Source organism: Scyliorhinus torazame, chromosome 27 (genome assembly GCF_047496885.1).
Source record: "Scyliorhinus torazame isolate Kashiwa2021f chromosome 27, sScyTor2.1, whole genome shotgun sequence".
Taxonomy (NCBI): Eukaryota; Metazoa; Chordata; class Chondrichthyes; order Carcharhiniformes; family Scyliorhinidae; genus Scyliorhinus; species Scyliorhinus torazame.
Genome location: NC_092733.1, coordinates 5,913,142 through 5,939,081, shown reverse-complemented (window position 1 = coordinate 5,939,081; position 25,940 = coordinate 5,913,142). Strand labels below are relative to the sequence as shown.

Here is a 25,940-nt window from a genome sequence, read left to right as displayed (position 1 = left end):
TCCGCACAGACAGTGACCCAAGCCGGAATCGACCCTGGAGCTGTGAAGCAATTGTGCTAACCACTATGCTACCGTGCTGGTAAGTTTGGACGACTCTCCCAGCCAGTCCATTTGAAGCCGGGTTGGAGGGAGAAATTCAAATATGTTGAGCGCTGCTCGTTCTTGTAAAATGTCAAAATTCTTCACAAGTAAAAGCAATTCCATTATCTGAGACCAGAACCTCTGGGAAACCCGTAAAGAGGCGAATGTCACTCGCAATTTCACAAATTGCCCCTTATTGGAAATTCTATTTTAAAAGTAAACAAACATTATCGAAGGCTCCAGTGATAGCGTCCCTTGACTGATTCCACAAGCTCCTCAAAACGTTTTGAGTCGGGGGCATCTGTGCAAATCCGACTCCTCATCAGGTTATATGTGCGGAGCCCTGCTGGCCGCTGCTTTTATTTTGCCGCCACTGGTGGCCACCAAGTTGATTAACAAATAACGGTTTATTAAAGTAATAACAATGCACAGAGAGTGGGATCAAAGCTGTCATGTTCCAAGACTCCTAACCGACTGGGAATCCACGCTCCGCCCCCAGAGTTTGTGCGCTCCAGCCCCATTTACCAACCGGGTCAGATGACCCTCCAGGAATTGCCCCCTTCCTTAAAATGGCACACTATGACCGGCATTAATCAGGTCAAATTAAATAATTACCCCTTTGAAACTGAGAATGTTAAGGTAAAGGATCAATGGTGTGAAAATGCGGCGGAGGTGCAATGGTTGGGTTGAATAGCAGAACAGGTTGGAGGGGCAGAATGGCCTCCAGCTGGTTGGAGGAAAGGTTAATCCTGCCAAGGGAGAGGTGGAGGAGTTCAGGAGGTCAGTCCCGGAGTCAGGTTTGAATATTTATTTATTTCTGTTTGTTGTGAGAAACTGGAACGAGAATCTTGGCTATTTCCAAACAATCAGAACCTTTTCAGATTAGACCATGTGAGAATTTCCCTCGGCGTTTCGAAATTGCCATCCCCTTTAAGAGACCGGGACGTCCCCTTTAAGAGGCGGCGCTGACGTCAGTGGCGGGTCAGCTGACCACGCGGGTGTCATGGCGGCGGCCAGTCTGCGGCGGGGCTTCCGCTGGGCTCTGAGGCTCAGAGCGGCTCCCCGGGGACCGGGGTCCCCGCCGGCACATCGCCAGGACAGGCGGCTCAGGGCCCCGGCCCGGGATCTCCACTCAGACCCGGGTGAGAGAGAGCGAGAACCCCCCCATCCCCCCAGGGAGCAGTGACCCCCCCCCCCCATCCCCCCGGGGGGCAGTGACTCCTCCCCACCCAGGGGACAGTGACCCCCCCCCCACCACCAAGGGGACAGTGACCCCCCCCCCCCCCATCCCCCCAGGGAGCAGTGACTCCTCCCCCACCCAGGGGACAGTGACCCTCTTCTCCCCACCCGGGGGGCAGTGACTCCTCCCCACCCAGTGGACAGTGACCCCCCCAAGGGGACAGTGACCCTCTTTCCCCCCCCCCCCCCCCCCCACCGGGGGGGGGGGGGGGCAGTGACCGGCATTTCCCCCCCCCCACCGGGGGGGGGGCAGTGACCGGCATTTCCCCCCCCCCCCCTCTCTCCACTAGGGCCCCACCCCTCCAGCGGGCAGTGACCCATAAAGGAAGATGCAGAGGGCAATGGGGCCCTGAAGGGTGGGAGGTGGTGGGGAGGGAGTGGGTGGTGGGAGTGGAGTAGGGGGGAGGGGGGTTAAATGACTCTGAGGGAAAGGAGCGGTGACCTTGTGGGGTTGAGCAGCAGCGAAGATACGACTGGATCAAACAGTGGGCAGTAATCGAGATGGTATGGTGGGTCACCGACCCCGGGGGGGGGGGGGGGGGGGGGGGGTGCACCGACCCCGGGGAGGCACCGACCCCGCAGGTTCCCTCCCCAGGAGCCACGGTCTGACTCTAATATCACCCAGATGATGAGCAGTTGCTCCAATAGGGCAGCTCGCTCTAAGTTGTGCCTGTGGCTGACTTTGACCATTGGTTCTGGTCTCAAGCACGGCTCCGTTTAGAATCCAGTGAAGAGACCGCTTAAAATATTTATTTGTTTCTGGCAATTCAAATTCACCCAAGATCAGGCAAGTGTTTAATTCACTTGTTAAATGTCTGAGTTGAACCGTCACCTGTTGTACAAGTCACTCTGGGCTGATTTATCTTGGATGGGACTTCAAGCTACCCTCATTTCGAATGCTGACCACATGTATTTGTTTGCAGATACCCATCAGTATGACGACACAAGCCAGAAATCTGAGAATCTAACGGATGTGTAAGTACAGATAGCTAACCTTTGGAGGCTTATGTAGTCCTCCCTCAGTTTTTTTTCCCCTCCTAAATATGCTGAGATATGATCCCTCTCTTGTCTTATGACCTTATTTGCTCTTGGTGGAGAGATCTGATGAGTAATGAGAAATCTGGTTCAATTGATATCGTAGATTACTTAATCAAAGGTTCTGAGTGCACTATGAGTTGCCTATGGAAGTGATGGCTGAGATAAAGTATCTGAAGGACGCTTAAATCATTACAGCAAATCATGGCTGCTGGATAAGTTAGAACATCAACACTTTCAGCAATAAAACTCACTGATTTTTACAAACAACCTTTAATAAATGCATCAAATTCTCTTTATTATAACTTTAATCACCAAATTATTGTGTTACAGACAATATTTTCCATTGTTTCAGTGTAAATGTAACCTTTATTGACCGATCAGGGCGTCGGATTCCTGTGAAGGGGAAGGTGGGCGACAATATACTGCACTTGGCTCATGAAAATGGGATTGAACTGGAGGGTGAGTACCGATGGAGCAAAATCTTTACCTCAAAGAAAAAGAACAGGTTGACTTGGAGATGTTGGTTATGGGATAAATATTTGACAGGGCGCTGGGTAAAACTCCTCCTGCTGTTCTGTGAATGACATCTTACCAGAGAAGGAAGATTGTACCTTGGTAAGAAGCCCCTAATCTGAATTGCAGTATTTTGCAAATCATGTTCCACAATTTTGAGAAAGCACATCAGCTTGTCAGATGTGTATTCCTGATTTTTTATATCATAAGGGTGTAAATAATGGGGACGTACCTTGTAGGCTTGTAGGGCTCTATGTCTGGTACCTCATGTGGTAAATATGCTGCCTGGTGTAGTGCTGAACAACACCACAAAGCGACTCCAGGTTTCATCTTTGCTTATCTGTCGGGCAGTAGTTGAACTGAGGGACACTGACAAAATTTATCATTACCCATTATCCCCTCTTGTAATGTCTGTGTGTGTGTGTGTGTCTCCCTGTTCTTACATCCCAGACAAGACCCCAACTGTTGCTAGGATACCTGACAGATACCCTAATATTTTATTTAATTTGTATACGGTGAGGAAAGGATACTTCATTTCAGGAGTGATTCCACGCACAAAGCAGACATCTGGATATATGGTGTATCAAAACAAACTATTACTTTAAATAAAAATGAATGCCCAAATTTCTTTTCCAATTAAGGGGTAATTTATCATGGCCAATCCACCTAACCTGCACATCTTTGGACTGTGGGAGGAAACCCACCCAGACATGGGAGAATGTGCAAACTCCACACGGACAGTGACCCAGGGCCGGGATTGAACCCGGATCCTCATCGCTGTATGCAGCAGTGCTAGCCACTGTGCCACCCAAAACAAGTTTTATTACTAACACAGTATTATTAACCTTAATATAAAAGTAGCTTTCAATTACCATTAAAACCATGCTTAAGAATAACAAGAAACACTAAATACTAGCTGCTAATTTTTATCTCCACTCAAGCAAAACCCACCAAGTCAAAATCCACTTTTAAATACAGTCAGCCAACCCAAGAATACCTGCTGTAAAGAGATGTCTTGAATAAACCACGTTGAGGGAGAAATCCTTCAGGAACCAGCTTGGACATTCTTGCCTGTGTACTGTTTAACGTGCCAGCCTTTGAGAAACTGTGTTATGTTCTCAGGCAAAATCTTTTTCACTATATTTATTTGAGAAAAGCTGCTGGTCTGTACACAGTCAAATCTTTAACTGAATTGAAACCCAAAACTTAAACTCAACATCGGACTGCCTCAAACCCTAGATCCTGACATAAACTACATCATCTTACGAAAGCTAAACACACTAGGGGCAGTTAGCACTGCTGCCTCAAGGCACCAAAGTCCCAGATTCGATCCCGGCCCCGGGTCACTGTCCGTGTGGAGTTTGCATATTCTCCCCGTGTCTGCGTGGGTCTCACCCCCACAACCTGTGGCCAATGTATGTAAAATAACCATTTCTTTTTAATGTGAAGGTGCATGTGAAGCCTCACTGGCCTGTTCAACCTGCCACGTGTATGTGGATGAAGAACATTTCGATAAACTGCCTGAAGCCGTTGAAAGGTACATAAATGTTTCAACTCTTGTGTGTTAGGTTAGAATTCCGACCCTCTCCCGCTACGGGTTAGAATTCAGACTCTCTCCCACTTTGGGTTAGAATTCAGGCCCTCTCCCACTTTGGGTTAGAATTCACACTCGCTTGATGCCGCAGATGCACCATTGAAAGCATTCTTTCTGGTTGTATCACAGCTTGATATGGTTCCTGCTCTGCCCAAGACCGCAGGAAACTACAAAAGGTCGTGAATGTAGCCCAGTCCATCACGCAAACCAGCCACCTATCCATTGACTCTATAATTCCCGCTGCCTCAGAAAGGCAGCCAGCATAATTAAGGACCCCACGCACCCCGGACATTCTCTCTTCCACCTTCTTCCGTTACAAAAATTTGAGGTCACGTACCAACCGACTCGAGAACAGCTTCTTCCCTACTGCCATCAGACTTTTGAATGGATCTGCTTCGTATTAAGTTGATCTTTTCGCTACACCCTAGCTATGACTGTAACATTACATTCTGTAATCTCTCCTTCCTTCCCTATGTACGGTATGCATTGTTTGTACAGCATGCAAGAAACAACACTTTTCACTGTATACTAATAGATGTGACAATAAATCAAATCAAAAGCTTTGGGTTAGAATTCAGGCCCCTCCCACTTCCGGTTAGAATTCAGGCCCCTCTCACTTCCGGTTAGAATTCAGGCCCCTCCCACCTCCGGCTAGAATTCGGGCCCCTCTCACTTCTGGGTAGAATTCAGGCCCCTCCCACTTCCTGCTAGAATTCAGGCCCTCCCACTTCCGGTTAGAATTCAGTCCCTCTCCCGCTTCCTAATTCATGCTAAACCTGATAATTTCCATTTGCTGAACTGTATTCTCAAATACTTGCAGTGTAAGGTGAATGTGAGTAGAATCGGCCTTTATAATGAAAACAAGCATCCATTAATGTGGCAACAGGTTCTATCAAAGGGAATTGAAGTTTGAAATATTTTATCCATAGAATCGTGTCAGAGTTTGCGAAGGTGAGAGCTACCTGCAGATGAAGATGTGTATGTCTGATTAAATGCAAGTGAATTGTTTTTCCAGGGAGGAAGACATGTTGGACATGGCACCAGTCCTGCAGCTCAACTCCCGGCTGGGGTGTCAGGTCATCCTTACCAAAGAGTTAGAAGGCATGGAGCTGACGCTGCCAAAAATCACCAGGAACTTCTATGTTGATGGGCATGTGCCAAAACCCCATTGATGGCTAATTGCTGGGACGCGTGGTGTATAGAGCGAATCGTATCATTCCAGTAATGTTTTGAACGTGGCGGAGCAGCACCTAATGGGCAATCCATTTTACCTCGAGGCAGGCGCGGAGAGGGACAGTGCAATCAATTTGTTAGTTTGCAGTTGGGGAGAAGACGGGCAGTAAGAAATGTAAGGGTAAAAGTCACTCTCAGTAGTCTCCCTTCACTCCCTCCAGTCTCACTCCCTGTCTCACTCCCCCCCACAACCTCTCTGAGGATTTCCAAGCAGTGTGTCTTCTCCTGTCTCACCCCTGTTCTAACCACTGCTATTAGCACCATTAAAGTGGCCTCCATCAGATGGGACTAAGTTTTGCGATTTGGGAAAGTGCCGTTTGTTCACCGAGCTTTGTAAAGCCACGAGCAGCAGTACTGGCATCTGTGATGCTGTAAATTGACTCCTTTATGGTGAAGGGGCCAATGGTTTCTGAGCATAAATGCACAAATTAACTTTGAAACCAGGAGGTGCCGTGGCTGCAGGCGTTTCTTGAGAAATTTCTTGACACAGCTCAAAGAGTTTTGAGGTTGAAGTATTTCAGAAGGATAGGGATTGAGCTCTGCTGTCAGAGAGTAGAGATCTCTGCAGGGTGTCCTAATGAACTTGTGTGAGTTACGATGCACAGAGTAGATTCCTGGGATTGATCACCAGGTTCTCTGGGATTTTGATACCAGACAGTTCAAGGCCGAGACTCGGAATAATTAATCAACGCCCCAAAGTAAGATCCCTCCTCTCCCACTGACCTATGAACCCAAAAGTGGCCAATACCTCACCCAGGTTGAGCGCTGCTTTGTAACCCTCTGCATCCTCCTCCAGAGACCAGCTTATCCGAGTCACACTGGGTGTGTGGATAGCCAGCGGAAAGGCCTCTCAAACAGCAGTGTCCTGACAACGCGCACAATTAACAAACTGCTCCAACAGAAGTGTTTCAAAACTAAATATATATCTTACATCAAATGCTGTACTTTTCTTTGCATTACGGTTAGTAAATATGACTGGATTTTAAACATTTGGAATTTATTTAAACTTTGCTACATTAAAATATTGATGCACATAATCTACAATAAAGCCAGAGACATATTTTGACACCCCATGTCTCGCTGTTTTCCTGAAATCGGTGTCTACTTCCTCTGTCGAGCTGCCTAAACAAACACTCCACCCTGTCTGTGTCTTTGTGAAAAGTGTGACCTGTCGTCCATTCCGACGGCGTTTGTTTGTGTGGTGGATCGGGTAAACTCTGTTTCTGGGTGAAAATCAGAGTTAAGGTTAGATTATTGAGAGAGGTGTTATAAATGTGAGGTTTTGTAAGATTGTTATATTTTAAACTGCCTGTTTAACTTTATACAAAATGTACTGGCGACATGGTGGGGCAGTGGTTAGCACTGCTGCCTCATGGCGCTGAGGACCCGGGTTCGATCCCAGCTCTGGGTCACTGTCCATGTGGAGTTTGCACATTCTCCCCGTGTCTGTGTGGGTCTCGCCCCCACAACCCAAAGGTGTGCAGGATAGGTGGATTGGCCACGCTAAATTGCCCCTTAATTGGGGGAAAAAAAAGAATTGGGTGCTCTAATTTTCTTTTAAAATAAATAACTTTGGTGTCGTTACTCTCAAGATTGGGGGTCTTCAGCCAGAAAGGTGATGTCACCGGCAAAATCCAGCTCCATTGGCCGGTGGCATTGCCACAGAATGGCAGAGTCGGCAGCCACCATCACCTTCCTCATGGCGAAATCAATAAGCATGAGGAAAAGGAATGGAGAGAGAATGCAGCCTGGTCATACCCCTGCGATTGTGTTGAAGGGGAACATGGTGTCCTGCTGGGCTTGACGCCACAGCTGGATTTGTGGTATCTCTCTGGGATGCTGTACTGTGTTGCAATGTACCAGAGTTACTCTGATGATGGACTAGGTAGAGGGATCGCTAGTTCAGGCATGGAGGAGCCTCCGCTCTTGACCTTGTCCAACAGGTACGAGGCACTTGCTCCCTGTGTGGATAAGGAAAAGGACTGCAGGGAGGATGAGCTAGCCGACCACTGCACTGTGGTACAAAAGAGTAGTTGTAGAGGATTCTATAATTAGGGAGACAGATAGCATCCTTTGTAAACAGGATCAAGAGCCCCGCATGGTATGTTGCTGGTGCCAGGGTGAGGGACATCTCAAACTGGCTTGAATGGCTGTGGGAGGAGGAGGATCCAGGTGTTGTGGTCCACTTTGGGACGAACAACATAGGTAAGACTAGGAAAGATGACCTGTTTGGGGGATCATCAGGCACTAGGAACTAAATTAAAGAACAGGTGAAAGGGCGAAGGGTAAAACTACAAGAAGTATAAAGGTTAATGGGAACCAAAGCAGCAGGTCAGTGTGTGAGGAGAAGGTAAAGGTTAATAGGATGAACAGGCAGGGCTAGTGTAATGACTAGAGAGGGGTAAGAAAATGTAAAATGGTGACTGTGGGTGTGAAAGTTGGGGATGAGGCTGAGTGTTATCAGAGATTAATGAAGGAGGTCAGAATGTGTGAAAGTGTAGTGCACAACTCTGCAACAGGCCAGACAACATCGATACCAGCGACCATCAGCATAACAAAGTAGCAGCCATCTGCATACTGATGAGCAATCCCTGGGAACAAAAAGTAACATTTTGGACACACAAAGCAAAGCCAGACTCCCCGGCGCCAGCAGGAGCCAACACAAAGGAGGTGAACGAACACCTCAAGACCGCCCATCGATCAGGGAACCGCTCCAGTATTGGAGAAATCGAACCAAGCGATTGGGACAAAGTCCAATCACTTGGGTCCAGGTGCAGGGTCCGCCCCGAAAGGCAGGAAGCCCCTGGGGACTATAAAGAGTTAACCCCCAAGTTCATATCGCTCTCTTCACCTCTTCGTCCTGCCCGGGTCACCCAGCAACACAAACCAACATTGACCGTGACCGGTGCAGTGACTACTGACAGAAGTAAGTCTTAATTCAACGCTCGCTACGAGATAGGCGCTCCTAGCTACCGATCCGTACCAACTTCGAATCCCGCAGACTCAGGACCCGACCAAAAGGCCATTTGTTTCCCTGACCTGGTGGGCCAGTCCGAAGTTAAGTAGAGGCCTGTTAGTTGTAGAAGTAGCTTAGACGTAGAATTTGTGAATGAGTAGCGATTACTGTGTATAATAAATGTGCTTTGATCTGAATCTTACTAATCGGTGTATTGGGTTATTGATCATTACTCTGACTTGAACCTCGTGGCGGTATAAAGCTACCTGGCGACTCGAGAGCAAAGGTAATAAAACAGCAATTGAACCAAGGAGAAAGTTAGTAACAATAGCTGAAGTAAATGTTGGCCCTTTAGAGGATGATACTGATGAGGTAATAATGGGGAACACAGATGGCGGAGGAACTGAACTGATATTTTGCCTCTGTCTTCACGGTAGAGGATAATAAACATTTTCCAAGAACTGCAGTTAATGCAGAAGAACTTGGTGTAAGAGCCATCACAAGGGAGACAGTATTGAATAAACTGATGGGACTAAAGACAGCTAAGTCTCCGAGACCGGATGGCCTGCACCCTAGGGTATTAAAGGAGGTGGAGTAGAGATAGTGGGTGCATTGGTTATGATATTTCAGAATTCCCTGGATTCTGGAATGGACCCGGTGGATTGGAAACATGCGCTAATGTGCCACCCCCATTCCAAAAGGGAAAGAGGCAAAAAGTAGGAAACTATCGACGGGTTAGCTTGACCACTGTGGTGGGGAAGGTGCTTGAATCAATCATTGAGGAGATGACTGAACGTTTGGGAAGACAAAGCTCAATCCACCATTGTCAGCAGGGTTTTTGAAGGGTAAGTCACGCTGACAAACCTGCCTGAGGACTAGGGTGAAAGTACCAATTGCAAAGGGGGGCAAATGTTCAAAGTGAAGGGGAAAGTTTCACAGAGTGGTGGCTGCAGCGGGAGGCCGGGCCGGGAGGGGGCGGTGTGGCGGGAGGCCTGTCCGGGAGGGGGCGGTGTGGCGGGAGGCCGGGCCGGGAGGGGTAGGGGTGCCGGGAGGCCGGGCCGGGGTGGCGGGAGGCCGGGCCGGGAGGGGGCGGTGTGGCGGGAGGCCGGGCCGGGAGGGGGCGGTGCGGCGGGAGGCCGGGCCGGGAGGGGGCGGTGTGGCGGGAGGCCGGGCCGGGAGGGGGCGGTGTGGCGGGAGGCCGGGCCGGGAGGGGGCGGTGCGGCGGGAGGCCGGGCCGGGAGGGGGCGGTGTGGCGGGAGGCCGGGCCGGGAGGGGGCGGTGCGGCGGGAGGCCGGGAGGGGGCGGTGTGGTGGGAGGCCGGGCCGGGAGGGGGCGGTGTGGCGGGAGGCCGGGCCGGGAGGTGGCGGTGCGGCGGGAGGCCGGGCCGGGAGGGGGCGGTGCGGCGGGAGGCTGGGCCGGGAGGGGGCGGTGCGGCGGGAGGCCGGGCCGGGAGGGGGCGGTGCGGCGGGAGGCCGGGCCGGGAGGGGGCGGTGCGGCGGGAGGCCGGGCCGGGAGGCGGATGTTGTGGTTTCGCTGCCGTCAAAATGGCCTCAGTTTCGGGGGAAGCGGCGACGCTGAACTCGCTGCCGGAGAACGTGCTGGTGGAAATCCTGAAATATCTCCCAACCCGGCAACTGCTCCGGATCAGCAGGTACCCGACCCCGGGGAGGAGGCCCGGCCCCGGGGAGAGAGAGACCCCAATGTGTGTCCGGAGAGGGGGAACTGTACCCCAGGGAGAGACAGGAGAGGGGGAACTGTACCCCAGTGAGAGTCCGGAGAGGGGGAACTGTACCCCAGAGAGAGTCCGGAGAGGGGGAACTGTACCCCAGTCAGAGTCAGGAGAGGGGGAACTGTACCCCAGGGAGAGTCAGGAGAGGGGGAACTGTACCCCAGTGAGAGTCCGGAGAGGGGGAACTGTACCCCAGAGAGAGTCCGGAGAGGGGGAACTGTACCCCAGGGAGAGTCAGGAGAGGGGGAACTGTACCCCAGAGAGACAGGAGAGGGGGAACTGTACCCCAGTGAGAGTCAGGAGAGGGGGAACTGTACCCCAGTGAGAGTCAGGAGAGGGGGAACTGTACCCCAGGGAGAGTCCGGAGAGGGGGAACTGTACCCCAGGGAGAGTCCGGAGAGGGGGAACTGTACCCCAGGGAGAGTCAGGAGAGGGGGAACTGTACCCCAGGGAGAGTCCGGAGAGGGGGAACTGTACCCCAGAGAGAGTCCGGAGAGGGGGAACTGTACCCCAGAGAGAGTCCGGAGAGGGGGAACTGTACCCCAGTGAGAGTCAGGAGAGGGGGAACTGTACCCCAGGGAGAGTCCGGAGAGGGGGAACTGTACCCCAGAGAGACAGGAGAGGGGGAACTGTACCCCAGGGAGAGTCAGGAGAGGGGGAACTGTACCCCAGGGAGAGTCCGGAGAGGGGGAACTGTACCCCAGAGAGTCAGGAGAGAGGGAACTGTACCCCAGGGAGAGTCCGGAGAGGGGGAACTGTACCCCAGAGAGACAGGAGAGGGGGAACTGTACCCCAGGGAGAGTCAGGAGAGGGGGAACTGTACCCCAGGGAGAGTCCGGAGAGGGGGAACTGTACCCCAGAGAGAGTCCGGAGAGGGGGAACTGTACCCCAGAGAGAGTCCGGAGAGGGGGAACTGTACCCCAGTGAGAGTCAGGAGAGGGGGAACTGTACCCCAGGGAGAGTCAGGAGAGGGGGAACTGTACCCCAGTGAGAGTCAGGAGAGGGGGAACTGTACCCCAGGGAGAGTCAGGAGAGGGGGAACTGTACCCCATTAAGAGTCAGGAGAGGGGGAACTGTACCCCATTGAGAGTCAGGAGAGGGGGAACTGTACCCCAGGGAGAGTCCGGAGAGGGGGAACTGTACCCCAGGGAGAGTCAGGAGAGGGGGAACTGTACCCCAGAGAGTCAGGAGAGGGGGGAACTGTACCCCAGTGAGAGACAGGAGAGGGGGAACTGTACCCCAGTGAGAGTCAGGAGAGGGGGAACTGTACCCCAGTGAGAGTCAGGAGAGGGGGAACTGTACCCCAGGGAGAGTCAGGAGAGGGGGAACTGTACCCCAGTGAGAGTCAGGAGAGGGGGAACTGTACCCCAGTGAGAGTCAGGAGAGGGGGAACTGTATCCCAGTGAGAGTCAGGAGAGGGGGAACTGTATCCCAGCGAGACTCAGGAGAGGGGGAACTGTACCCCAGGGAGAGACAGGAGAGGGGGAACTGTACCCCAGGGAGTCCGGAGAGGGGGAACTGTACCCCAGGGAGAGTCCGGAGAGGGGGAACTGTACCCCAGAGAGAGTCAGGAGAGAGGGAACTGTACCCCAGGGAGAGTCCGGAGAGGGGGAACTGTACCCCAGGGAGAGTCCGGAGAGGGGGAACTGTACCCCAGAGAGACAGGAGAGGGGGAACTGTACCCCAGGGAGAGTCAGGAGAGGGGGAACTGTACCCCAGGGAGAGTCCGGAGAGGGGGAACTGTACCCCAGAGAGAGTCCGGAGAGGGGGAACTGTACCCCAGAGAGAGTCCGGAGAGGGGGAACTGTACCCCAGTGAGAGTCAGGAGAGGGGGAACTGTACCCCAGGGAGAGTCAGGAGAGGGGGAACTGTACCCCAGTGAGAGTCAGGAGAGGGGGAACTGTACCCCAGGGAGAGTCAGGAGAGGGGGAACTGTACCCCATTGAGAGTCAGGAGAGGGGGAACTGTACCCCATTGAGAGTCAGGAGAGGGGGAACTGTACCCCAGGGAGAGTCCGGAGAGGGGGAACTGTACCCCAGGGAGAGTCAGGAGAGGGGGAACTGTACCCCAGAGAGTCAGGAGAGGGGGGAACTGTACCCCAGTGAGAGACAGGAGAGGGGGAACTGTACCCCAGTGAGAGTCAGGAGAGGGGGAACTGTACCCCAGAGAGTCAGGAGAGGGGGAACTGTACCCCAGTGAGAGTCAGGAGAGGGGGAACTGTACCCCAGAGAGTCAGGAGAGGGGGAACTGTACCCCAGAGAGAGTCAGGAGAGGGGGAACTGTACCCCAGAGAGTCAGGAGAGTGGGAACTGTACCCCAGAGAGTCAGGAGAGGGGGAACTGTACCCCAGAGAGAGTCAGTACCTTCAGGAGAGGGGGAACTGTATCCCAGGGAGAGTCAGGAGAGGGGGAACTGTTCCCCAGAGAGTCAGGAGAGGGGGAACTGTACCCCAGAGAGAGTCAGGAGAGGGGGAACTGTACCCCAGGGAGAGTCAGGAGAGGGGGAACTGTACCCCAGAGAGAGTCAGTACCTTCAGGAGAGGGGGAACTGTTCCCCAGAGAGAGTCAGAAGAGGGGGAACTGTATCCCAGAGAGTCAGGAGAGGGGGAACTGTATCCCAGAGAGTCAGGAGAGGGGGAACTGTACCCCAGGGAGAGTCAGTATCTTCAGGAGAGGGGGAACTGTACCCCAGGGAGAGTCAGAAGAGGGGGAACTGTACCCCAGGGAGAGTCAGGAGAGGGGGAACTGTACCCCAGGGAGAGTCAGGAGAGGGGGAACTGTACCCCAGAGAGTCAGGAGAAGGGAGAACTGTACCCCAGTGAGAGACAGGAGAGAGGGAACTGTACCCCAGTGAGAGACAGGAGAGGGGGAACTGTACCCCAGAGAGTCAGGAGAGGGGGAACTGTACCCCAGTGAGAGACAGGAGAGGGGGAACTGTACCCCAGTGAGAGACAGGAGAGGGGGAACTGTACCCCAGAGAGTCAGGAGAGGGGGAACTGTACCCCAGTGAGAGTCAGGAGAGGGGGAACTGTACCCCAGAGAGTCAGGAGAGGGGGAACTGTATCCCAGTGAGAGTCAGGAGAGGGGGAACTGTACCCCAGAGAGTCAGGAGAGGGGGAACTGTACCCCAGAGAGAGTCAGTACCTTCAGGAGAGGGGGAACTGTATCCCAGGGAGAGTCAGGAGAGGGGGAACTGAACCCCAGAGAGTCAGGAGAGGGGGAACTGTACCCCAGAGAGAGTCAGGAGAGGGGGAACTGTTCCCCAGGGAGAGTCAGGAGAGGGGGAACTGTACCCCAGGGAGAGTCAGTACCTTCAGGAGAGGGGGAACTGTACCCCAGAAAGAGTCAGAAGAGGGGGATCTGTATCCCAGAGAGTCAGGAGAGGGGGAACTGTATCCCAGAGAGTCAGGAGAGGGGGAACTGTACCCCAGGGAGAGTCAGTACCTTCAGGAGAGGGGGAACTGTACCCCAGGGAGAGTCAGGAGAGGGGGAACTGTACCCCAGGGAGAGTCCGGAGAGGGGGAACTGTACCCCAGGGAGAGTCCGGAGAGGGGGAACTGTACCCCAGGGAGAGTCAGGAGAGGGGGAACTGTACCCCAGAGAGAGTCAGGAGAGGGGGAACTGTACCCCAGGGAGAGTCCGGAGAGGGGGAACTATACCCCAGAGAGAGTCAGGATAGGGGGAACTGTACCCCAGAGAGTCAGGAGAGGGGGAACTGTACCCCAGGGAGAGACAGGAGAGGAGGCACTTTACCCCAGAGAGTCAGGAGAGGGGGAACTGTACCCCAGTGAGAGTCAGAAGAGGGGGAACTGTACCCCAGGGAGAGTCAGGAGAGGGGGAACTGTACCCCAGGAAGTGTCAGGAGAGGGGGAACTGTACCCCAGGGAGAGTCCGGAGAGGGGGAACTGTACCCCAGGGAGAGTCAGGAGAGGGGGAACTGTACCCCAGAGAGTCAGGAGAGGGGGAACTGTACCCCAGTGAGAGTCAGGAGAGGGGGAACTGTACCCCAGAGAGTCAGGAGAGGGGGAACTGTATCCCAGGGAGAGTCAGGAGAGGGGGAACTGTACCCCAGAGAGTCAGGAGAGGGGGAACTGCACCCCAGAGAGAGTCAGGAGAGGGGGAACTGTTCCCCAGGGAGAGTCAGGAGAGGGGGAACTGTACCCCGGGGAGAGTCAGTACCTTCAGGAGAGGGGGAACTGTACCCCAGAGAGAGTCAGAAGAGGGGGATCTGTATCCCAGAGAGTCAGGAGAGGGGGAACTGTATCCCAGAGAGTCAGGAGAGGGGGAACTGTACCCCAGGGAGAGTCAGTACCTTCAGGAGAGGGGGAACTGTACCCCAGGGAGAGTGAGGAGAGGGGGAACTGTACCCCAGGGAGAGTCCGGAGAGGGGGAACTGTACCCCAGAGAGTCAGGAGAGGGGGAACTGTACCCCAGGGAGAGTCAGGAGAGGGGGAACTGTACCCCAGAGAGAGTCAGGAGAGGGGGAACTGTACCCCAGGGAGAGTCCGGAGAGGGGGAACTATACCCCAGAGAGAGTCAGGAGAGGGGGAACTGTACCCCAGAGAGTCAGGAGAGGGGGAACTGTACCCCAGTGAGAGACAGGAGAGGGGGAACTGTACCCCAGAGAGTCAGGAGAGGGGGAACTGTACCCCAGTGGGAGTCAGGAGAGGGGGAACTGTACTCCAGAGAGTCAGGAGAGGGGGAACTGTATCCCAGTGAGAGTCAGGAGAGGGGGAACTGTACCCCAGAGAGTCAGGAGAGGGGGAACTGTACCCCAGAGGGAGTCAGTACCTTCAGGAAAGGGGGAACTGTATCCCAGGGAGAGTCAGGAGAGGGGGAACTGTACCCCAGGGAGAGTCAGTACCTTCAGGAGAGGGGGAACTGTACCCCAGAGAGAGTCAGGAGAGGGGGAACTGTATCCCAGGGAGAGTCAGGAGAGGGGGAACTGTACCCCAGAGAGAGTCAGGAGAGGGGGAACTGTCCCCCAGAGAGTCAGGAGAGGGGGAACTGTACCAGGGAGAGTCAGGAGAGAGGGAACTGTACCCCAGGGAGAGTCAGTACCTTCAGGAGAGGGGGAACTGTACCCCAGAGAGAGTCAGGAGAGGGGGAACTGTATCCCAGGGAGAGTCAGGAGAGGGGAACTGTACCCCAGGGAGAGTCAGTACCTTCAGGAGAGGGGGAACTGTACCCCAGAGAGAGTCAGGAGAGGGGGAACTGTATCCCAGGGAGAGTCAGGAGAGGGGGAACTGTACCCCAGAGAGAGTCAGGAGAGGGGGAACTGTACCCCAGAGAGCCAGGAGAGGGGGAACTGTACCAGGGAGAGTCAGGAGAGAGGGAACTGTACCCCAGGGAGAGTCAGTACCTTCAGGAGAGGGGGAACTGTACCCCAGAGAGAGTCAGGAGAGGGGGAACTGTATCCCAGGGAGAGTCAGGAGAGGGGGAACTGTACCCCAGAGAGAGTCAGGAGAGGGGGAACTGTACCCCAGGGAGAGTCAGTACCTTCAGGAGAGGGGGAACTGTACCCCAGAGAGAGTCAGGAGAGGGGGAACTGTATCCCAGGGAGAGTCAGGAGAGGGGGAACTGTACCCCAGAGAGAGTCAGGAGAGGGGGAACTGTACCCCAGAGAGAGTCAGCGCCTTCAGGAGAGAGCGGTGTGCTGGTCTGTATTTTGAAAAGATTACTCTGTACATTATGGGAGTTAGTACTGTCCAAATTTTGGAAATGTATTTCACCACATAGTTTGAGCAGAGGGAAGGGAACAATGGCCGATCCCAGCTCTCTCCACTGCGCCCCCGGCACTTTCATTTTTAGTACATTGTTCGCATCAAAGTATCTCAGAATAGTTGAGGCTGAATTATTTGTGAAGGTCAGTGAGGTATGTATAAATGTCGCAGCCCTCGATGGATAACTGAACTGAGAGAATTTTGCCCCTAGGATTGCAGAGTCTTTTACAACTGAGAGTAATTGTGGTAAATCTGTCGAGCGATGTGGAGCTGAGATACAAATCGACTGTAATCGGAATGGTGGAGGAGCCTGAGCAGGCCCAGTGGCCTCCTTCTATTCCTGTGGACTACTGAAACTCTGGGTGTGGTGGAAGTGTTGTCTGGGGGGGCTGGAGGGCGGGGACTTGTAATGTGGGAGGGGGTTTGGGTTCAGAAGACTTGTACTCTTGGGGGGGGGGGGGGGGGGAGGGAGGTGGGAGTGGTGGCATGTACTCTGGGAGGGAGTTTGCTGTGAGCTTTATACTCTGAATGTTCTGACCCTGAGGCAGGTACGTCGTTAACTGAGACAAGCTGAGGTTTGAGTTGGTCGATACAGCAGCAAGGGTACGCAGGAAATCAGTGGGGAAGCTCAGCAGATCCGACAGTATCTGTGAAGAGAGAAAAAGCAAAAAGCAATTAGCGGTTCGAGTGCAATATGACTTCTACAGAACCAAAGTTCCATCCGAGAGTCGTCCAGACTCGAAAAGTTAACTCCACAGATGCTGCAAGACCTGCTGAGCTTTTCCTGCATTTTCTGTTTTTATTATCTCATATTTGCAGGAAACCTGTTGTTGAGCTAACACAATCATATTTTATGTTTCCACAGAGTTTGCAAAAGATGGAGGAGGTTAGCTTATGACAAAGGCCTCTGGAAAGATGTTAATTTAACTCCGTACAAGGTACAGAATACTGGCATGGTGGTTAGCATTCTGTTGAAAGATCTTAGATTCTTACAAGAAGGGCATCTTGGCTGCAGTTTAAAATCTGATGTTTCTAAAGATTCCAAATTTCACAATTGAGGATATTAATTCACTATGTGCAAACACAGTTAATAACGAAACGTTAATACTTTTGTACTGCCTATTCTGTGAGGATGTTTATCCTTTCAGAGCCACAATCAGCTTAGCTTTGATTTTAATGTTCTGACCCCCTGTTTCTGAACTTTACCAGAGAAATAGTTTCTCTCTCCTATTCTCCATCGCAAGGCAGTCCCTGTGATCCACCCCGTAAACATTGGCAATATGTTGTGTTTCTCAGCTCAGAGTTTTCATCTGTTTCTTAAACTAACTCAGTATCTTATTTGAAGGTTCCCTGTGTGAATCACTAATGGTTTGATGCTGCTGTTTCAGGTAAACTCACGGATACTCTGGCACCTGGTCAGGCATTACCTTGGCGGCACTCTGAGGACCCTAAGGGTTAAAGGTGTCCTTCATTCCGTCAAGAAGCACGAATCACTGACCGAAGCTTTGCTGTTGGAGATTGGGAAGCGCTGTCCGAACTTGAGTGAGCTGCGGCTGATTGAGATGAATCTGCGAGGTATTAGTTACGAGTGTCTGCCTCCGTCATTGCTCAGTCTGGAGTTGACGCACTGTGAGATCCCCTTGCAATGGTTCAGAGTGGCAGCGGTGTCCAACAGGACTCGTGTCCCACCTCAGATCAAGAATCTGGAGGTGGACAATGTGCCGAACTTTTCGGACCAGCACCTCCAGAACCTTGCGTCACGCACGGCCTTGAAGGTGCTGATCCTCTCCGGCACGTACAGGGTAACTGACTCTGGGATTGAGAAATCGGTCGCGTCTCTCTCTGAAGTCGTCCACCTCAAGCTGCACGGCTGCAACATCTCGGACGACTCGCTACGTCACATTGCTCGGCACCTGACTCAGCTCCGCACGTTAGACCTCACAAACTTCTGCTCCATGACTGATGCAGGTCTGACCTGCCTCGGAGGTCTGCGCTCCCTCCAGTCGCTGTGCTTCGAGTATTGTGACCAGATTACCGTAGAGAAACTCCTGGCTGTCTGCACCGGCCTACCATCGCTGAACAAACTCAACCTGAATGGGAATCTATACTCCGAGGGAGACCTGCACAGAATCCGGCAGAGTTTACCCAACTGCACTGTCACCAACGATTTCCCTGACATGGATTCGATGGCTACAATTTAATAGTGGATTGCTGGCGTCCACGATCACGGCACTGGTTTGACTTGTGGCCGGGGGGGGTTTGGCTTGTACTGATTCCATGTGGTTGGTCAGGGCCCTGGGAACATTGTGTTTTAATAACCCCCTTCAGCCACCAGGTAAATTAACACCCCAAAATCAATGTGTGTACTCTCAACCTTAGCGCGAGAGGGTCATGGGGTGGCAAGCACATAGAATTACTACCGTGACTAATGAGGTTGAGTTTGGACTGTATTCAGGCGAGGCTCGTGAGCAGGTTGCTGAACAGAGGTGAAACAGGACGACGGTGATCTACTTTACCCCCCCCCCCCCCCCCCCCCCCCCCCAAACAGATTGGATCCTGGGATCGTTAACACTCTGTATTTTTGTATCTTGCTCATTTTCAGATGGAAGAATATGGCAGGGTGGCTTTCAGCTATTTGCCTGAGGAAAACCGTTTTGAAATATTTCCAATTTCAACTTACCGCACATTATAAGATTGGTAACTAGCATGACGTACAGATCTTAGATCACAAGAGTGAGTCAGTCTATGAACAACGTTTAAACTCTTCATTAATCATTATACAATTAAGCTAAGTAATTTTATTTGGCAGCTTTGTTTCATTGATATTGAAAATAAACTTTTATCATTTGTAATAATTCATATCTCTATTTCCTCTATTTAATGTAAAGATATTGACGTCCTTTATGAACAACCTGATTGGCCAATTGTGGCCATGTGACTTTGAATATTGATGCTTTGAATGAATCCCATTGGCCAATAGGCATCACATGAACATTGATCCTGTTGCACCGATCCCAGAGCACAACCCAATCTTCACTAATACTATCCCAGCAGTTTGGTTATTGGCTGTGTCACAGTGCCGGTTCCATTCTGACCAGTCACAGCCAGGGAATCACCGGCAATGGCTTCTCTTCCAGCCCCTGTGCTGTCCCTAAAGTCTTGGCTGCCTCCTATCCCCCCCCCCCCCCCCCCCCCCCCCCCCCCCCAGGAAAGGCCCTTGAACACATCAGAAACACATCCGGTTCCACCATGCATGTTCTCCCTCACCACCACTCGTCCCCTCGATCTGATTTGTGATTGTTTATCCAGTAATGGATTCGCAGAAATTTCTTACAATTAAATATTTCCAAGAGTGACTTTGGTTCCTGTCACAAACCCCATCCTCAACCTGGCAACAGTCTGAGGCTGCCCCACACTCCTCACAGCCTGTGGCGGAGCTTCTGATCACGTCATCAACTCCACCATGGAGGCCACCTCGGTGATCTAACCTGACTCCACCCCCCCCCTCAATTCATCTCCTGCAGGAACCCTCACCCATACCCTTCTTGCCTTCAAAATGTAATTGCACCAACTTCCCACTTTGCACCCTCGCAGCCTCAAACCAAACCCCTGTTGTACTGTACCAAGTTCCATTCACTTATCACCCCCCCCCCCCCCCCCCCCCCCCCCCATGTTTGTTGTTCTCCGGGCAGCACGGTGGCGCAGTGGTTAGGATTGCTGCCTCATGCCGAGGTCCCAGGTTCGATCCCGGCTCTGGGTCACTGTCCGTGTGGAGTTTACACATTCTCCCCGTGTCTGCATGGGTTTCGCCCCCACAACCCAAAGATGTGCAGGGTCGATGGATTGGTCCCACTAGATTGCCCCTTAATTGGAAAAGCTGAATTGGGTACTCTAAATTTATTTAAAAAAACAATGTTTGTTGATCTCCACCAGCACCCTTTTGGATAAAATATTGATGTAAAAGATATGATCCTTGTTTTCAAATTCATTTGTGGCGTCCCCTCCTCTCTATCTACATCAACTCCCGCAGCCGTCACCACCCTCACAGCCTCTGTGCTGCCCTTCAGCACAACCCCAAATGTAACCCTCCCACCACCACCCAATCGGTGTCTGAGTGCTTGGTGCTGCAATCCAAGATCTGGAATCCTCAGTAACCCCCCCCCCCAACCAAGTAAACCCTCACCCCTCCAACCCAGTAAACCCCTATCCCCCCACACCCCCAACCCAGCAAACCCCTATCCCCCCACACCCCAACCCAGTAAACCTCTACCCCCCCCCACACTCCCTACCCCCCAACCCAGTAAACCCCCCACACTCCCCCCACACCCCCAACCCAGTAAACCCCTACCCCCCCCACACCCCCAACGCAGTAAACCCCTTCCCCCCCCCCCCACGCTCCCTACCCTCACACTCCCCAACCCAGTAAACCCTTACCCCCCCACACTCCCCAACGCAGTAAACCCCTACCCCCCCACACCCCCCAACCCAGTAAACCCCTACCCCCCCCCGCACATCCAATCCAGTAAACCCCTACTCCCCAACCCAGTAAACCCCTTCCCCCACGCTCCCTACCCTCACACTCCCCAACCCAGTAAACCCTTACCGCCCCCCACTCCCCCAACCCAGTAAACCCCTACCCCCCCCCACACCCCCAACCCAGTAAACCCCTCCCCCCCACACATCCAATCCAGTAAACCCCTACCCCCCCCCACACTCCCCAACCCAGTAAACCCCTATCCCCCCCCACTGCACCCCCAACCCAGTAAACCCCTACCCCCCCACACTCCCCAACCCAGTAAACCCCTCTTCCCCCCCCCCCCCAACCCAGTAAACCTCAAACTCCCCACCGCACCACCCACCCCCAGTAAACCCCTACATCACCCCCCCCCCCCCCCCAACCCAGTAAACCTCTACTTCAGCCTCCTCCCCATCCTCCAATCCCACACACGTTGGCCTTTATTACCAGAGGAATGGGGTATAGAAGTAGGGAAGTCGTTGATGAGCCGGCACCTGGGATACTGTGTACAATTGTACATCGAGGGGCGGGAGAACTGATATACCTGCATTGGAAGCCGCTCAGAGACGGTTCACTGGACTGAATCCAGGGATAAGGGGCTTGGCTGATGAGGAAAAGTTTAGGCCTGTATCCACTGGGGTTTACAAGAATGAGATTTTATTGAAACATATAAGATTCTGAGGGGGGCTGAATGGGAGGAGATGCTGAGAGGAGTCTAGTACCAGGGGGTGCAGTTTCAAAATAAGGGAGCTCCCATTTAAAACTGAGATGAGGAGGAATTTCTTCCCTCCGAGGATCATTAGTCTGGGATTGTCCCTCCGAGAGCAATGGAAGCCGGCTCATTTAATATATTCAGCGCTGCATTTGGCAGATTTTTCATTGACGGGGGGGTCGAGGGTTTCTGGGAGCAGACAGAAAAGGCTACATCAGATCAGCCATGATCTTACTGAATGGAGGAGCAAGCTTGATGGGCTGAATGGCCTACTCCTATTTCTGGTCACTGATTGTGCCAAGTTGTTGGTCATCTGTCCTATGATGTACCTTGGAATGTTGTACCACCTTCAAAATGCTACGTAAATGCGATTGACACTGCCCTGACACCAGTCATGGACACACCAGGTTGTAATTTCCTCCTCTTATCTCCTTTGACCTTCCTGTGATGTTGGATGCGGTTGATTGCTTCTACGGGACATCCTGTGACCGTTTCTGTCCCCAGTGCCTGTTTGGTGATTGAATCCTCAGAGGCTCTGGGCGGCACAGCGGTTAGCACTGCTGCCTCATAGCGCTGAGGTCCCCGGGTTCGATCCCGGCCCCGGGTCACTGCCCGTATGGAGTTTGCACATTGTCCCCGTGTCTGCGTGGGCCTCACCCCCACAACCCAGAAGATGTGCAGGGTAGGTGGTTTGGCCACGCTAAATTTCCCCTTAATTGTAAAAAAAAAAGAATTGGATAGTCTAAATTTATAAAGAGAAACCTCAGAGGCTGGAGCTTGTTCTAACTGAACGTTTTGAGAAGATTGAAGCCTGGAGTTCTCCCCACAATATCTTCAGCTTACATACGGGGGTTCCTTCTCCCTCCCTCGCCTCTCAATAAAACTGTGCATAATCTTAGCCCTCAATCCAAACAAAGAAGAATGATGAAAGCTACAAAAGGAATCCCATTTAGCGATGAGGTGAATAAATCAGAAAGAGACAGAAAAAGAAACAAAAAGGTACGAGGAATAAAGAAAAAGATGTTGAGAGCAATTTCAGAAAATTTGACTTTTCCAAGTGCATTCCCAAAGGACCGCCATCTCATTGCTATTCGCCCATTTTCACTGGGATTTCATTCCCGGGCTCTCCATATCGGGATGGTTTTGTTTTGAAGACTCTTAACATCAAACTCTACAGTGACATTTACACATTTTTGACACAGCTGAATCTTGTGCAATGTTACATCGTGGTAGCTTTTAGTTGTTTTTTATAGTTGCAATTTGCTCTGATTAAAGCACCAGAGGAGAAGTAAAATATTTCAATATCAGCCCTTGTCTGGCTTTTGTTTAATGTTATTTATTTTATTTTTGGGGGGAAGTTTTTGAGTATCTTCCACATCCCAAGGACAGGAATTCATCAAATCAAATGTATCTTTCTTGCACTGAATCTGGCAATTGTGTTCTGAGATTGTCCATTTTACAGTTTATCGTCATTGAATTGGAATCCCAGTTTGATTAGGAGTTTCCAGGAGGTTTTGTTTTGGGATCAGATTTCATTATTCCGTCTTATTTTTAATTTTCAAAAGTCAGAAACCTGCTCAAGGCCATGAGCATTATTCTGATGTTAGGGGAAAAAGAGATGGTTTTAAGAGATTTATATTTGTATTGGTAAACACTAGATATTATTATTAAATAATGTCCTGGGTTTAATTTGTTTCTGTGCCTGGAAGGATAAAACCTATAGTTGGATTCATGCTGGATAACGGTATTTGTATGAATGGGGGGGGGGGGGGGGGGGGTGGGGGGGGGGGGGGGAAGTTTGGTAAGTTTATCTTGTGCTTAGAGAGGGCTACAGCCTGAAGAGTAAATAGAGGGTTGTTGCTCAGCAACTGGAGAACCTTTTAAGGCAAAGCAGCTTTTTTTAGTTTTAGCTGGATATATTGCAGTTGGAGACTGGACTGGGCTCTGGGGAGTAAGCATTTCTTAAAGCTACCAGGAGAAGCTGGACAGGACAAGGTGGGGGGGGGGGGGGGGGGGGGGTTGCAAAGAGGCAAGCTTCCTAAGGAACATATTACAGTCCAGATAACCAGGGAATTGGGACAGAAAGACTGGCTAAGATGACTGGAGTTAAAAGAAGAGACCAAGATATTTTAACAGAAGAATTGAAGGAAGAGCAAACAAAGGGTTCTCAGTTAAAGAGACAATTGCAGTAAGCAGATTTAAAGTGGGGCAGCAGACATCCGAGGTAACTCAAAAGTTTGATGCCATTTTCCTGGAGTCTGGGAATCTAGAGTTAATGCAACTGTGATCAGTTTGTACATTTAGTAAATACAAAGAAATCCTAAATGGGTAGTACAAAATCCTGGACTGGACTCAGTTAAAAGTGGAGTGAAAGTGGCAGCACGGTGGCACAGTGGGTTAGCCCTGCTGCCTCACGGCGCCGAGGTCCCAGGTTCGATCCCGGCTCTGGGTCACTGTCCGTGTGGAGTTTGCACATTCTCCCCGTGTTTGCGTGGGTTTCGCCCCACAACCCAAAGATGTGCAGGCTAGGTGGATTGAACGCACTAAATTGCCCCTTAATTGGAAAAAAGGAATTGGGAACACTAAATTTATTTTAAAATGTTTTAAAAAGTGGAGTGAAAGCTTTGTTTAAAAAGTTTCATTTGGAAAACCTGGTCTGGAATTCAGAATTTCAGAGTGCAAAGAAAGCACAATTATGAGAGCAGATTTTCTTTTTTTGGGAGTGGAGTTTGGAATCCCTCGTGACGATCATCTGGGGGGATTCGGAGGAGACATCCACAGACATTCTTGAGATTCAGTGTGGAGAGTGAATTTGACCGCAGTCATCTTGTGTGCTTAAAAGGAACTTTGTGTTAATGAGACCATTGTAGCTTCAAATGCAGTTTGTAATCTGTGTTAATCTTAAAACCGATATGTAATGGTTAAGCTAAAGGGAGAGTAGTTTTTTCATGTTTAATAAATGTTTTTTTCCTTGTTAAAACTACTTAGAGTTCCTGTGATTCTGTTCCTCTACGTTTTATAAAAAACAGTAAAAAAACTGTCTTTTAAGGCAGGGTTCCATTCTGGGATCTTCCTGACCAGTTATAACACCAACTAGGATCGTAACACAGAACCATCTGAGGAACACAATGAGCCATTAGAAATTCCATGTGGTTAAAAGGACAGCCTTGCAGTGAAATCAATCGGAATTTAGTCCGTGCCTCATGCACTTTTGGTTCTTTAATCCTGAAGTAGTTTTGCTGCTGAACCTTCAGTCTCCTCACACCGACACCCCAATGTCTGTCTCCAGGGATGGTTTCCTGAGCTTGGGAAGTGAAAGATGGGTCTTGATAATCTTTATTATTGTCACAAGTGGGCTCACATTAACACTGCAATGAAGTTACTGTGAAAATCCCCTGGTCGCCACATCCTGGCGCCTGTTCGGGTCACAGAGGGAGAATTCAGAATGTCCAGTTCACCTAACAACACGTCTTTCGGAGCACCCGGAGGAAACCCACGCAGACATGGGGAGAACGTGCAGGCTCCGCGCAGACAGTGGCCCAAGTCGGGAATTCAACCTGGGACCCTGGCGCTGTGAAGCAACAATGCTAACCACTGTGTTACCGTGCCGATTTGGACACTGGGAGAATGTCTCTGCTCTTTGAATAATAGGAATCTTTTACATTCAGCTCAGACAGCAGATAGAGCTTCAGGTTATAGTCTTATCTGAGAAACAGCACCTCTGACAATGCTGCACTGCAGTGCCTGCACGGATTATCTACTCCGACCCTGGAGTGGAGCTTGAATATCGAACCTGCTGACTGCGAAGTGATAACCTGTCCGCTGAGGCAAAACTGAGACTGCAAAAGCTCAAACCACCTGCTGATGCAAATTTGAAAGACTTTCCAACCGATGTGCTTTAGTAAACATTCTGGTGGTTTGATGCAGCACCTGCAACCAGCCACCCAGAGTCACCGTCAGACTTGTAGCAGTTTCTGCCTGTCCACTCTGGAGTGCTTCATTCAATTCCCCCAGCCAAATTTCTAACATTTTCTTTTGAAAGCTGTATGGGAGACAGCAAAGCTGAGTGTGCTTCCTGTTTACTTTGAGGGAGGGCTGTTTCCCATCAGTCCAATGCTATAATCTGGAAAACAGCACGTCTGCGAGTGTGGGGACTCCCCCTCGTCTGGTCTGTGAATCTCTGCATCTCCTCATCTGGTCTGTGAATCTCTGCCTTTCCTTGTCTGCCCCCCCCCCCCCCCGGGCTGTCTGGTCTGCGAATGTTGGCCTCCCCCGTCTGGTCTGTGAGTCTCGGCCTCTTCTCGTCTAGTCTGTGAGTCTAGCCTCTCCTCTTCTGATGCAGGCGGCCACTCCCAGTGCAATGCTGGCTCTGGAGGGTGGATTGGGTCTGGCTGTGATGAATGCTTTGGTCTTGTACGCTCCCTGAATAATGGGGAATGTCCAGCTCTGATTTATTGGCAAGTTATTCTCCTGTGAAGCACCTTGAAGCATATTATAACTTTGAAGGTGCTATAGAAATGCAGGTTGTTGTGATGGCAGAAACACTGCCTGTGGACGGGGTCGGGGCTGGCTGCAGGATATATCAACTGCTGGAACAAAAGATTCTG

At 51.5% G+C, this 25,940-nt stretch overlaps 2 protein-coding genes across 3 annotated transcripts; both read left to right on the top strand.

Moving 5' to 3' along the window:
• Positions 1–1,060: 1,060 nt before the first annotated feature.
• Positions 1,061–6,792, top strand: fdx2 (ferredoxin 2). The gene is made up of 5 exons (XM_072490845.1): positions 1,061–1,223; positions 2,244–2,295; positions 2,711–2,817; positions 4,321–4,408; positions 5,481–6,792. The coding sequence occupies exons 1-5, from the start codon at positions 1,085–1,087 to the stop codon at positions 5,635–5,637; spliced, it is 543 nt and encodes a 180-aa protein (XP_072346946.1). The 5' UTR covers positions 1,061–1,084; the 3' UTR covers positions 5,638–6,792.
• A 3,363-nt stretch (positions 6,793–10,155) lies between these two features.
• On the top strand, positions 10,156–18,960 carry LOC140403150 (F-box/LRR-repeat protein 12-like). Of its 2 annotated transcripts, XM_072490834.1 has the most exons (3): positions 10,156–10,305; positions 16,971–17,043; positions 17,494–18,960. In XM_072490834.1, exons 1-3 carry the CDS (start codon positions 10,199–10,201, stop codon positions 18,304–18,306), a joined length of 993 nt encoding a protein of 330 aa, XP_072346935.1. In that variant the 5' UTR covers positions 10,156–10,198; the 3' UTR covers positions 18,307–18,960. The 2 variants fall into 2 exon arrangements, with proteins under 2 accessions (XP_072346935.1, XP_072346937.1); XM_072490836.1 differs by lacking the exon at positions 16,971–17,043.
• The last annotated feature ends 6,980 nt before the right edge of the window (positions 18,961–25,940 follow it).

Coding starts and splice junctions, on each gene's coding strand:
- fdx2 (XM_072490845.1), top strand. CDS start 1,085: ATGGCGGCGGCCAGTCTGCGGCGGGGCTTCCGCTGGGCTCTGAGGCTC. Junction 1,224..2,243: donor GGATCTCCACTCAGACCCGG/GTGAGAGAGAGC, acceptor ATTTGTTTGCAG/ATACCCATCAGTATGACGAC. Junction 2,296..2,710: donor TCTGAGAATCTAACGGATGT/GTAAGTACAGAT, acceptor CCATTGTTTCAG/TGTAAATGTAACCTTTATTG.
- LOC140403150 (XM_072490834.1), top strand. CDS start 10,199: ATGGCCTCAGTTTCGGGGGAAGCGGCGACGCTGAACTCGCTGCCGGAG. Junction 10,306..16,970: donor CAACTGCTCCGGATCAGCAG/GTACCCGACCCC, acceptor ATGTTTCCACAG/AGTTTGCAAAAGATGGAGGA. Junction 17,044..17,493: donor TTAATTTAACTCCGTACAAG/GTACAGAATACT, acceptor CTGCTGTTTCAG/GTAAACTCACGGATACTCTG.